The sequence below is a fragment of the Astyanax mexicanus genome, chromosome 2, assembly GCF_023375975.1.
Source record: "Astyanax mexicanus isolate ESR-SI-001 chromosome 2, AstMex3_surface, whole genome shotgun sequence".
Classification (NCBI taxonomy): Eukaryota; Metazoa; Chordata; class Actinopteri; order Characiformes; family Acestrorhamphidae; genus Astyanax; species Astyanax mexicanus.
The window spans coordinates 71982894-71997506 of NC_064409.1; the positions used below are offsets into that span (position 1 = coordinate 71982894).

At 37.4% G+C, this 14613-nt stretch overlaps 1 protein-coding gene across 3 annotated transcripts in view; it reads right to left on the bottom strand.

Annotated features, from left to right (window-relative positions):
• Positions 1–14613, bottom strand: part of gabrb2a (gamma-aminobutyric acid type A receptor subunit beta2a) — a 121560-nt gene that overhangs the window by 64939 nt on the left and 42008 nt on the right. For all 3 annotated transcript variants that reach the window (XR_007437891.1, XM_022671996.2, XM_022671995.2), the window contains exon 4: positions 7499–7719. Coding sequence is in view for 2 of the 3 variants with exons in the window: in XM_022671996.2 (XP_022527717.1) it covers positions 7499–7719 (221 nt within the window). In the remaining variant the exon portion in view is untranslated. The remainder of the gene's footprint in view (positions 1–7498; positions 7720–14613) is intronic.

Sequence of the window (14613 nt, forward strand, 5' to 3'; positions counted from 1 at the left end):
TATTTGCAAGGATGAACTTAAGGTTAAATAAAAAATAAATATATATATATATATATATATATATATATATATATATATATATATATATATATATATATATATGTGTGTGTGTGTATATCAGCATTTTAAAGAGTAAGAAACTGTACACATGATTCACATTGTTCTCATGTTTATGTTTACTTCTGATGAGCATTATTTGCACATCAGTATGTGATGCTGACTGCTAGTATTTATCATCTGTTAATCTGAGAAGATCCCTCACGATGGTAGAGGACTTTTATTTTGGTACAGTCACAGTGTTTTAAATAAGGAGGATGGAGAAATTTAGATTCTTGCTTATCTCAGAAAGCAGGCATCAAATTCACCGCTTATCCAGAGGTGTTTCTCCCCTCGTCTATCTGCAGATTCACACATCTCAGCGTGCTTAAGGTCACATTAGGAGTCCTGGCAGGGGTTAAACTGTGCCAGAGCTGCTCTATACTCTTATAAATAAAGGTGCAACAAAGGGTTCTTCAAGAGATGCTATAGAAGAACCACTTTTAGTTCTGTAAATAGGTATTTTTGACTAATTTCCCTTTTAGTACGTTAGACTGGCTTTTGTTACCTTTAAAGCTGATGTCCGTACGTTTTGGGATTTAGGGCCCTCTCTGGTGAGAATGGGTAATTGCACAGAGCATGCATAAAAAGCATTTTAAACTGGGTGGGTGTGATGCGGTCTCCTTTCAGAGCGGATGAATCCGATTCCAGGTTATGTTCAGACAGAAAGAGAGAGAGAGAGAGAGAGAGAGATTTGTGGTGCGGAAAGCGGGCCAAAGAGTCTAAAAGAGGGGAGAGTGCGCAGTTGTAGCGTGGAAAAAGGACCAAAGAGTCTAAAAGCAGGGAGAGTGCACAGTTGTAGCGTGGAAAAGGACCAAAGAGTCTAAAAGCAGGGAGAGTGCACAGTTGTAGCGTGGAAAAGGACCAAAGAGTCTAAAAGCAGGGAGAGTGCACAGTTGTTGCGTGGAAAAAGGACCAAAGAGTCTAAAAGCGGAGAGGGTGTGCAGTTGTAGCGTGGAAAAAGGACCAAAGAGTCTAAAAGCAGGGAGAGTGCACAGTTGTAGTGTGGAAAAAGGACCAAAGAGTCTAAAAGCAGGGAGAGTGCACAGTTGTAGCGTGGAAAAAGGACCAAAGAGTCTTAAAGCGGAGAGGGTGCGCAGTTGTAGCGTGGAAAAAGGACCAAAGAGTCTAAAAGCAGGGAGAGTGCACAGTTGTAGTGTGGAAAAAGGACCAAAGAGTCTAAAAGCGGAGAAGGTGCGCAGTTGTAGCGTGGAAAAAGGACCAAAGAGTCTAAAGGCAGCGAGGGTGTACAGTTGTAGCACAGAAAATGGACCAAAGAGTCTAAAAGTGGCGAGAGTGCGCAGTTGTAGCGCAGACAACAGGCCAAAGAGTCTAAAAACTTCAAAGAAATGAAAAATGGACAACAAATGCAGAACATTTTAGGCATGTTGGAAAAATTACTATTTTTTAACTGAGTTCAGAGGGAATTGTGTATGTTTAATTTCTCAGGAATCAGTTGTCAAATTAGCAGTATAATATTAAGAGACATCATGAAACAAAACATCAATTTGAAAAACCTTAGTTTACACAACACTGTCAAAGATAGATAAAGATAGTAAATCCAGTATAACGGTGTGTAAATTATAGTAATCAAGAAAATGGTTGAAACAATAATAATAGTATTTAAACAATCATTACAAATTTAACAACAAATATTACACTTACTGTGCATTATTTAACACTGTAGCTGTGTTTTGCAAATACAACCACATCTGGCCCATTTCTGGGCCATTCTTCTCAGCAGTATGTAGGCCACTAGTAAATGCCAGATGTGCCCAAGCTCACGTTATTGTTGCTACCAGGGCTTTGTTTCTCCTCTATCTGTAAGAGTGCAGATCAGATCTCCAGGTTTTTATATGAAGAGATATGAAGAGCAAGCCGAGCTGAACTCCTCTAGCAGGCTATAATTGGATGGAAATGTAAATCGTTTCTAATAATCTTCATGAAATCTGTTTACGTCCCCATGTGATAAACTGCAGCAGAAAGCTACACTGTCACCCTCATATCTGAACACTGCGTGATTCACTTTCTGGCACCGCACGTGTATGTGATTTTCACAATTACGCAAGCACTCTACATGACCAAGAGTGAGCAGACACATGCTCATCCTGTGCTTCTTCTGAAATCAGGGCTATTAGTACAGGGTTTCTTCCACCTGCTCAGGTGCTGGAACACTGCTGTGAGTATCTGATTGCATTTTAGAGATCAGAACATGATTGAAGTCAGATACTGATGCTGGATAATCAGATTTGGCACTCCAGCTCATCTCAAAGGTACTGGATGGAGCTCCATTATTTTAGAGAATAGAGTTGAGAAAATATTAATAGTATGTGTCTTTTGCGTTGCATCATAGTTAAATAAGCAATAATATAAGCAATAATAACCAATATTACATGTTATAGCTTCAACCTCAAGTGTATTATTGCGATTATACCACAGTCACATTATCACAGTTTATTTAAAGATCTTGAGTTAAAGAGGACAAGAAAATATGATGTTTGGTTATTAAAACTCCTGCGCTGTTTGGCTTGTAAGCGCTGCATGGTTGCTAGGTTACCTGTATATGGTGGAGTAATACACGGAGAGCTTCAGTTACAGTGCATTACCGGCTGATAACGGCCCTCACAGAACGCCTCTTAGCCAATGACATTGTAGGGTCGGAACTAACTGTGGTATAGCACATATACACGCTATAGCAGGAACCTCGAGTGTATTATTGCGATTATACCACAGTTCCATTATTACTGTTTATTGAAATATTTTGAGTTAAAAAGGACAAAAAAAACACAAACTTTTTGGTTATAAAATAAAATAGTTTATTAAAATAGTTTCATTGCTGCTCTGTTTGTAGCTGCACTGTTTGGCTTGTAAGCGCTGCATTGTTGCTATAGGTTACCTGTATGTGGCTGAGTAATGCATGGAGAGTTCACAAGTTAAAATAGTCCCATTTTTGCTCTGTTTGAAGCTGCATTGTGCGGCGGAGTAATACATGGAGAGCTTCGGTTACAGTGCATTACCAGCTGATAACAGCACTCATAGAACACCTCTTAGCCAATCACATTGCAGGGTCGAAAGTAACTGTGGTATAATTAAATTGAATTAAAACTCCCTAGATTGTGTAACAATATATACTTTGAATGAACACAGTATTCCACATACGTATTGAGGAATGTTAATCTTCTATATCTTTTTGTAATCTAGGAAAGGTAATCTTTTTGTACATTTGATACAGTTTTCTGTAATGTGGGGGGTGGTATTTTATCACGTCCACATTGCTACCTAGTTAAGTTTAATATTATTTTTTAAAGTAATATATTTAATTTAGTTACATTTCGTTTTATTTACATGACAGTATTTTCATACACATTTTGAGCTATTAAACAGGTATAAACCATTTGACTTTGCTCTTTGTTTACACACCCTGTAATAAAAGCCTCGTTTTACATAATTAACCCTTGTGTGGTGTTCCTATTTTTGTTAACCCTAAATTGCAAGCAATATAAACAGCTTACATGGTTAATATTTGCCCTTTACCTTTCTTATGTTACATTTCTTTCAAAAAGTGCTACTCAAATTTTTATATTTTTTTTAATAAAATGTAAAAGAAAATGAATTAAACTCAAGATATGAGTAGAAAATTTGTTTAGTTTCAAATTTACAAATGAAGCAATGTTTATTAGCCCTTGGCCAAACATACTGTATGTAATATAAATGGTTGTATAAATGTGTTTATCGAAAATGTGTTTTGATATATGTTTTTCACAAAAAATGAGCCAATGCCAATGAGTTTGAGTTAGAAAAAATATTTCTTTTGTATTATTTGACGAAAAATGAAAACCAGTCCCACAGACCCGAACACCACACAAGGGTTAAACATAATTTTTAAATATACATAATTAACATAATTTTGGAAAATGAAAATGTACCTTTAAAACAGAACAAGAACAGTCACCATGAAGTAAGTATTCAACATGTTTACAGTACAACTCTAGGTCAACCACGTTTTTATCATCAAAAAATGTCAACCCTGTCATGCAGCTTGCCATAACAGGATGGTGAAATGAAAAGTAGTGAAAATATGAAGTGATTATGCTGGAAAAAAGATTTCTGTATAGTCTCAAGTCTTATAAATATGATGAATAAATAAAATAATGTTTAAAAAGTCTCAAAAAAATGATTTGACTCTTATTTAAGGGGCCAAAAGACACAGTGTTTTGAAAATGACCCGGTTCCCCTGCTCCACAACTCAATACTAGGGCCTATAGACTTGGCACTGGGCACTGTGACCTTCAGAGACGGCTCCAGAACATCCCATTCTAATGATCAATGCTTCTCTGTGGGGTTATACGAGCTGTGTGTGCACAATCGAACACCTGTGTCAGCAATGAGCGCACCTCCAAGAACTGACACTAATTAGAATGGATGTCTGGATATTTTTGGATAAGCTGTACATGTTTTTAACTTTTCAGCTGGATCAGTATTTATTTTTCCAACTTGCTACATAAAAAACAATTCATTCTGTCAAACTCAACATTTAAAGCAGCATTATGTGGCAATTATACCTTCAAATCGCAGCTTCAGTACCATGCTGATGCTCTACTGACTGTAATAGGAAGAAAAGTGCCTCTGTCTTTGGCATCTTGAGCACATCAAATGCTGCTACTGCACTATGTAACTCTGGTGGAGCTGCATAAGCTCAGTAGCACAATAAAGCTCTATATAGAACTGTGTAATATATTATATGTAGTCATATTAGTGTTAAACCCTGTAATATTATAACACTATTATTCCACTATCTCAGTACACGTGATTCTTTCACCTCAGATGCTGCTTCCTTTTCTCTCAGCTTGTCAACAAATGCATGTGTACAGCTGTACATGAGGGAGAACTTATAGTGTAATTTGTGTGATTTACTGTAGTGGAGTAAAGGTGAATTACAATCCCCCCAAAAAATAATTCTCAATTAATACTACCATATACAGTTTTGTAAAAAATATGAGACCACTTAAGTTTCTTAGATTTTACCATTTTTTTGCACCATGAGTGGCCAAAAAGCTTATCCAAAAGCAGTGTGTAAGACTGGTGGAGGAGAACATGCCAAAATGCATGAAAACTTGGGTTAGTTCACCAAATATTGATTTCTGACCTCTTAAAACTTTATGATTACGGATTTGTTTTCTTTACATTATTTGAGGTCTGAAAGCTCTGCATCTTTTTTGTTATTTTCAGCCATTTCTCATTTTTCTGCAAATAAATGCCTAGCTGCTGCTTTTATTATACACCTGTGGACATGGAAGTTCAATGATTTGGATGGGTGAGCGAATACTTATGGTGATATAGTGTATCTTCCTGTGAGAGTAACCAAGACAACAACGCTGAAAGTTTCTAATAGCATAAAGACTTTGGGCCTTATTGTACACACTGCGCAAGGCGCATCGCAACACTAATTGCTATCTTACACCCCATCAACAGTCTATTTTCACACCTTGCGCCTTTGCTGTTAAAATATTGTCAGAGTTTAGGAATATATTTACACTATTTAAATTTCTGCTGTGTTTCTATCTTGGTGGCTGGAAATACAGATGCACCACTAACTGATTAAAACCCTGACAACAGTCAACAGTCAGCCACCCAATCCTATCTTAGGTACGCCCTCAATGTGCATACCACCCTGCTTGTTAAACACACATACAAACATGGAGGCCCTGCAGAGCACAAACCCAACTTTTAACTCAACAATTAACAGAATAAAAATATATATATCATTGCTGTTTACTGTTTTGTCAACACAATTATTACAACTGTTAACAAAAGTTTCACCTAATAACACACAAATTGGACATTATCACCATCACCATACAGTACTGTGCAAACGTTTTAGGCACCTGTGGGAATTTCAGTAAAGAAAAAGCTTCTTATCTGTGAAGTAAGTGTTTATTAGCTCAGTAAAACACCAGCATTACAATAAATACAAACAGCAATTTTACTAAAAGCAGATCTTTAACAGCTTAAAACAGGGGTGTCCATACTAGCCATTTGCGGTCCGTTTCCTTTTTTGGAGCGGCCCGCAAGGTATTTTAGAAATAGAATGAAAGTTGGCCCGCTGTTAAGCAGGTTTTTATAATTTGAGATTAAAAGCGGAGAGAGTGCTCATTTCTAGCGCAGAAAAACGGGGCAAAGAGTCTAAAAGTGGAGAGAGTGCTCATTTATAGCGCAGAAAAACGGGGCAAAAAGTCTAAAAGTGGAGAGAGTGCTCATTTATAGCGCAGAAAAACGGGGCAAAGAGTCTAAAAGCGGAGAGAGTGCACATTTCTAGCGCAGAAAAACAGGGCAAAAGAGTCTAAAAGCGGAGAGGGTGCGCATTTCTAGCGCAGAAAAACGTCCCAAAGAGTCTAAAAGCGGAGAGGGTGCGCATTTCTAGCTCAGAAAAACGGGGCAAAGAGTCTAAAAGCGGGGAGAGTGCGCATTTCTAGCGCAGAAAAACGTCCCAAAGAGTCTAAAAGTTGCCGTAATTAAGGAGTTTTATATTAAGAGACATCATGAAATTAAACATCAATTTGAAAAATCTTAGTTTACACAACACTGTCAAAGATAAAGATAGTAAGTCAAGTAAAATGGTGTGTGAATGAAATAATCAGGAAAATGTATTATTTAAAGTGGTATATTTCATTATTTGTTTTATTACAGAGTCTGTGGTCCGTGACTTCAAATATATTTCTCCTTCTGGCCCCCAACAAAAAAGTTTGGACACCCCTGGCTTAAAACATCTCCTAATCTCTCCCAATTAATAAAAGAGTTTAATAGCGTTAATTTTCGGTTCTCATCATATTAATCAACACCTGGTTTGGTAAATTTTTGGTAAATTTGTTAAATCAGGTGAGCTGCTGACGGAACTGAACATATAGTTACACATGTTGGCTGAAGAGCATCCAGGAGAAATCTTCAGTTTCAGCTCACAGGATATAACATACTTATAGTTAAACATGAGAATACGTTTTACTGTATGTATGTTTATTTGCATCTGTTTAAATCACATGCGGTGCTTTTTTTCAGGTAAAAACACTCATATTGCTGAGATAAATGGATTAATGCAATTTGCTTTGGTGTCTAAAACTTTTGCACAGCACTGTATGTCACAGTAGAGAATCCCCACTGCCCATTCGTCATAGAGCAGGAAAAGTGGAAATATTGCTATTCTTTTTTTTTTGTATATTATATAACAGACCGCTGCTAAAACCCCTGCAAAATCGCTGCTGTTCTTCATTTAAACTGCACAAGAAGCAAATTACAATTATAACAGGATCAATTGGGTTGCTTTAATTAGTGTGTGTGTGTGTGTGTGTGTGTGTATATGTGTGTGTGAGAGTCAGGAGTGATGAATTGCTGAAACATAATAACACACCTCAGTCCGTACAGCACGGTTCCGTCGGGGTGCAGGCGGATCATGCGGTTCTTGACGGTGACGCCGTGGACGAAGGACTTCTTGTCGTTGAGGAAGTACGTGTCGGGGACCCACAGCTGGTCGGCCACGCGGTTGTCCAGCGTCAGGTTCAGGGGGATCTCTGAGTAGGAGAGGCGCTTGTCCCTCCAGGCTTGCTGGAAGTACATGGTCAGGGTGTAGTCCTGCAATAAGAGACAGCCGTTAGTAAAAACATTAGCTGTGTTTTTAACCCTAAAGAGTGTAAATCTTTCACTTTAACTCAAGCAGACACTAAGTGACGTACACTGTAAACCCATACGTTGTTTTAACTCAAATGATTTAAGTCTGTTTTACATAAAATTGGATATTTCTAAACAATACTCAACTATTTTGAGTTAGTTGAACATTTGTGGGCACATAAACTGTACTATTCAAACTGAGATCTTCTTTGAGTTGAACCAACTTATAATAACTGAGTTTAGTCTGTTGTCATTAACAGCTTCTTTTCCATTGGCTTCTGTTCTTTCACAATCTATTTGCATAATGGGTGTGTCCAACAGTTTCTGACTAACACTCACCATCAGTGTGTAGTGATTCCCCCTGGGGCTATCTTACAAATAAATTTCCCTTTAGTTGTAATAACTTGATGTTTTAATTTATGCTAACTTAAGTTTTCATTCCACATTACTCAACTTTTTTAAGGCGACCAGTTTTCTAAATTTTTTTATGTAAATTCAAATTATCCGGGCTTACTGTCGGAGTTTATACTGAACATCCTGAGAGCACCAAAAAGTGTATTTTCTGCTTCTACAGGTCTGATCCAACCATTTTAACATTTGAATCTATATAAGGAAATGATTTACGATCCATATAACCAGAGGCCCTTTATCAACCAAAGTGCCCTTTTGAAAGTGGTTCAGTTTAGCAAGTCTTCAGCACAGCACGCATGGCAACAGATAGGCTTTTTTCTTCCACCAGCCAGGTAACATACACATCAAGTAAAATCGGACCGTTGGCCCTCTAAGCCCAACGTGAAATCATTTTGTTGTGCAGTAAAATGTCTCATACAGCACCAAACTACTATGTATTTTATCAGTTGGTGGTGTGACATTTTTCCTTTGAAAACTCACGTTTAGAGAATGTTACAAATAAAAGTCAAATTTCATTCAACATGTGCGTGTATTTTGTTTTATAATGAAGTGTTATAAAAAGTGCCCTTTTTCCCCCCTGAGCACTTGCCCCCCAAAAAGCCTGTGCACGTCACTGCATATAACTAATTATCATCTGATTTCTAAAAAAAACTAATATACAAGTAAAAATAAAATTGTTGTTCCATCATTTATGTTTTATCAAGATTTTAAACTCAATTTTTATACAGACAATAAGAAAAAAACACAAATAAGCTGCTCGCTGAATTTATTAATGATTCAATTATGAATTTGGTATCTGAAATATTCAGAAATAGGTCTGAGAACCAATCAGCAGATAGATTATTCTCACTTAGTAGATCGAGCATCACACTGAATACTCTATATAACCATGAAGATGACACTAGAAATTTTAAAGAGCAATGCTTTTGGGACAATGCGTCATTGCCAATAGATAAATATCTTACTGTTACAGATTAAACGGCAGGTTATTTCATCAATAAAATTATGCAGAAAATAAGAAATGGCTGAAATAACAAAAAAAAGATGCAGAGCTTTCAGACCTAAATATTGAACAAAAAAACAAGTTCATATTCATAAAGTTTGAAGAATCCAGAAATCAATATTTGGTGGAATAATTCTGTTTTTAATCACAGTTTTCATACATATTGGCATGTTCACCTCCTCCACCAGTCTTACACACTGCTTTTGGATAAATATATGCCTTTACTCCTGGTGCAAAAATTCAAGCAGTTCAGTTTGGTTTGATGGCTTGTGATCATCCATCTTTCTCTTGATTATATTCCAGAGGTTTTCAATTTGGTCAAATTAAAGAAACATATCATTTTTCAGTCTCTTATTTTTTCCAGGGCGGTATATACCTTTTTTCACCTACTGCAGCTCACTCTGTGTTTATGGACATTCTGTTGGTTATAACATGACTGGCTAAAGTCACTGTCCACTGTTACCTGTTATATTTAAAAAAAAAAACATTCAAATAAACACAATAGACCATTTCACCATTATTAAACAGTCTGACAATAGTCACAAAGTCTGCTGGATTTGTGTATCACTGCTTAGATCTGCTCAGTGGAGGCATTTAGCAACAAACTGTAAGAGGGTGAAGGCTTTTCCCATAGAACACGCTGGAGGAGGCCTGTACACAAGCAGTGTAATTGTTTTTGCTGGGGAACAACTACAACCAAGATGACAGGTTGGCTGTGTCCCAGTTACTACAGCTCTTTAACGAATGACAATTTATTTTCTGCCACTGGCTGTGCTCTAAACGCAGCAGCAGACGTTCAGGACACACTCTGTAAAGTGTTTTTCTGAATGGGTCTGAACACCAGTATCAGATTAATCAGTGCCACTTTATAATCACTGTCTATAAAAACTGTGTACTTACACATTAACAGTCATGTAATAACAGTGTAATTACTGGTGTAGTACACATGGTTAAAGATCCATTAAAGGTATATAGGTTAAGTAATTGTACAGGTGTCAACGTCAATTTTGACCTGTGTGTAATAGGGTGAGTATACTTTCACAAATGCAATAATGTGTGAGTGTGTAACTAGTTGTGTAAAAAATGTCCTTTTCCCCATCAGCCCTTAAGCCTATCCGGATGGGATTAGTGAAAAAAAAATCACATTTCTACTCTTGCAAAAATACTTGCATTTGGACTGCAATTGAAAAAACAGGAGGACCAGTGAGTTTTTTTGGCTTTCTTGGTCACATGACATCACGTTGTCACGCTCATCAGGTTTTGCATACTGAGTACAATGGTGGCATCTACATCTATGCGCTCTAAAAGACACCAGAGCAGAGACGAGACACTTGCCTTTGGTTGATTGCTATTTCAGGGGTGCAGCTACCAAGATCGAACTTTTGGTTATACCAGCAAAACCATCCATCCAACACAACTTCACCATAACCAGAGACTCTCTCTCAATCTTTCCGACAAAGGTTGCTAGGAACCTGGGTGTTCTGGTTGATGACCAGCTTTCCTTCACGCACCATGTGGCCTCAGTTGCTCAATCCTGCCGCTTCGCGCTTTATAACATCAGAAAAATTCAACCTTTCTGATGCAACAGGCCACCCAACTCCTGGTAAAAGCAGCTGTCATCTCACGACTCGACTACTGCAATGCCCTCGCCTACAAGGTGATGACAGAACAGCTCCTTCCTACCTGCACTGATCACTCCTGAAGGCTTACGCTACCTCCCGGCTGCTGCGCTCCTCCAATGTTGCCTCGCTTTACCAAACAAACATTCACACAAAGCAATCCAGACTGGTCTCATACAGAGTTCCCCAATGGTGGAACAAACTACCTTCCACTACCAGATCAGGAGAATCTCTCACTATCTTTAATAAACTCCTGAAGACAGAGCTCTTCAAAGAGCACTTACTCTCCTAACACCTCTAACTAACTACCTTCTACTACCAGATCAGGAGAATCTCTCACTATCTTTAATAAACTCCTGAAGACAGAGCTCTTCAAAGAGCACTTACTCTCCTAACACCTCTAACACACTAACTACTTCTAACCTCATTTCCTTGTTCCCCTCCTTCACTCCTCTATCCCACTATTTACCTTTTTGAACATCTATTACTTAATGTACATCATATTGTAAGTCGCTTTGGACAAAAGCGTCTGCCAAATGTAATTTAATAGAATGGACATGTCCAACACTTCTCAGCAGAGAAAACTGACCGGCTTGTAATATAACACTGACTTTTTGTTAATGTAATATGATTACTATTATTTCATGTTTTATTCAGTTAATTGTTGATGTAAAAATATGTATTTTATAAAAGTGGTGTACCTGTCCCTAAAACGGTCCAATATTGTTATTCCCCCCATACACACACATTAATTACACTCTTAAAAAAGAAAGGTGTGTTTATTGGATTTTTAATGGATTTTATGACTTTTTAACTGTCATTTAGCAGCATTCCTGCAGCACTGTAAGCAGTTTAGAAGAAATCCGCTGGTTTTCCAGTCTTAGGCCAGACCTAAATGGGGCTTGTGCACGTGTGAGTGTGTGTGTGTGTGTGTGTGTGTGTTGGATCTGGGATGGTTCAGGACCCCCTAATTCATCAGTCTTTAATTCCTGGGCAGGGGGACTATTAAAGGCAGTGATAGGCTGCTTCCTAAAATAGCGAGCAGATCCTGTAGGGGGTGAGAGGACAAAGAGCTGTGCTGCACTCGAGCCCCCGCTGGACCCCAGCTGTGCCACATGTGCACATCCACAACACACACACACACACATCCACTTCAGCATGAACAGGCACATGCCCACCCACCCCCAAACACACACACTCACACACACAGACACATGCACAAAAAACTACACACACATTTAGAATATAAGACAAACGCAAAACCCACAATTTATCAAAGTACAAAATCAAACTCTTTATTTTAGACTTCTCAACTTGATTCAAACCAAAAGAGCAGAGGTGATAATAACAATGTCTGACCAATTACAAGAAGCTGAGACATTCTACTATCATCTATGATATCATCTATCATCACTCCTCTACGTGTGCACGTGCATCACACAGCAGTATGGGTGAAACAGATGGTTTTACGGTGCTGGTGATTCTGTATCTACTGTACACTGTAAAAAACTAAACTAAACTTAAAACTGTTCTCCTTAACCCTTTCAGACCCTGCGTCAATTACAACAGACATCATGTAGTTTCTTTATTCAAATGTTTTGTTGTACAGAACACTTATTGAGACGTGTTGTCCATCAGAACAGATCATAAACCAGCCAATTAAACAGTAGCTTAGCCCCACCCACTGCACTGAACACAAAAAAATCAGCAACTCAGACATTAGGGCATGTCAGCACTACAGAACAAATGAGGTAAAGTAAAACAAGCTCATTTTCCCTAATTCTTTATGATAAATACAAATTTTATCATGTTTAAGCATAAAAAAAAATAATTAGCTGAATTTATTTTAATATAGATTTTATGTTAGGATAGTAGTGTCTTATTTTGTGTGCATTACAGACAGAAAAAAAGCTTTTTTAAATGTGTACATTACTGGAATTGTCAGGTTGGGAAAGGAGGAGACGTGGAGTCGGACGCAAATTCGAGTAGTTTTATTGAATAATAAACAAACAAACAAATGAGGAACAAAATAACCAAAGAAACAAACAACTAATGCAAAACAAAACACGAAACATAAAACACGGAGAATTCTTCGGACTTTTAAAACAAAAATATACAAGAACATGGCTGACGTGAAAACGCACAACCACAGACGAGTGAGATAAGAAAGAAGGGACCTATTTATACACACAGAAAGAGACAGGAAACGGGAAACACCTAAGACAGGTAACGAGGGGGCGGAGCTACTAATGAACAGTTAAACACACATCCAGAATTTTTCAGCAGTTTGTCCAAACACGCTTTAAAATGGATGATATGGGAAATATTTTGCAGATAAATCACTTTTTACATTGTTATCCAGGCTCAAAGTAGCTCCATATCTCATTGGTAGAATCCGGAGAGCCCTGACTTTTAAAACAAGGCATTTAGAACTTTAAATGGTGTAAAAAGTGTTTTATCTGCAGTTGCAAAATATCATTTCAGATCATGCCCCATATCATCCGTTCTTACACCTGTTTGGAACCAACTGCTAAAATTCCTGGATCTTGGAACGCTGAGGGAGAATGGAGGGGGACTATTTAAAAAAAGGTTAGTACTCTTTATCATGTGTTACTACACCAAAGTCAATTTTACACCAGAGATCTCCTTTAAAGAACCTTCACATGATATAAAGGTTCTTTTTTTATTCCATAAAAAGGGTTCTTCTTTGTTATCAAACTAAAAAAAGTGTAATTAACAATACTGGATCGTTTTAGGATTTTGGAAAGGTATTTCCTATATACAAAAATAAAAATATATGGTTATCATAAGGGGTGGGCGATATGGCCCTAAAATATTATCACGATATTTCAGGGTATTTTTGCGATAACGATACTCTTCTCGATATGATAAAACACTTATGCAAAAAAAAAAAAAAAATTCAAGAATAGGGGAGAGCGGGGTAATGTGAGCCATTTTTTACATTTGCCCCTTGCTAGCTGAGCTACAATGATATATAAGTAAAATTTACATTTTTCCAATTAATTCAGGATGTTTCCTAGCTATTAAAGTTCTCAGAATGTCTTCAAGACAAAGGGCAATGAACATATGTTTGTTTTAAAAAAAGTGGTCTTGTGTCTCACTTTACCCCAACTCAGGGGTAAACTAAGACAGACCAGAGAAATTAAGGGGGTAAAGTGAACCAGTTGGGGGGATGCTGTTCCACTTATGTTTTCCACTTTTAAACTACCATTAACATTACATGTCGTAACAAATGCGTGTCTATTAAAGATGAGAGACAAGGGAAGAACCTTATTGAAATCAAAGCCAAAAATTACAGGTAAAGTCTCCATAAAACTTATGCAGCTAAAGAATTGATTCTGTCACCTGTCCATTACTACAGCGAGATTTTCGAAGAACTCCCTCACTGTTGTTTTATTGAAAGTTGTAGCCCTTCGCAGGGATGTTGCCTCAGGAGTTCATACAGAGAGATGTTGACGTCCTAAGAATCTGCCAAACCACTCTTTTCCTAAAAAGTACAGCATTCATTAGTATAGATTTTGCTTTTGGAAAGTTAACCTACAGAATCATATAGTCATGTAATCTCTTATCATATAATCATATAATCTATGTAATCACACTCTAGCCCACCTGCACAATGTTTCTCAGTCCAATTGGCTGGGACGGTGTTTCACTTTACCCCACGGCTACCATTTTAGAAAAAACATAATCTCTAGCAAATCAGGCTAATCTTCAACTAGCATCAATCACATGGTTTGATATGTTGAAAGTTCATAAGCATGTATGATATTAGTTTTTATACCTGAATCAATTTACTTTGATAAA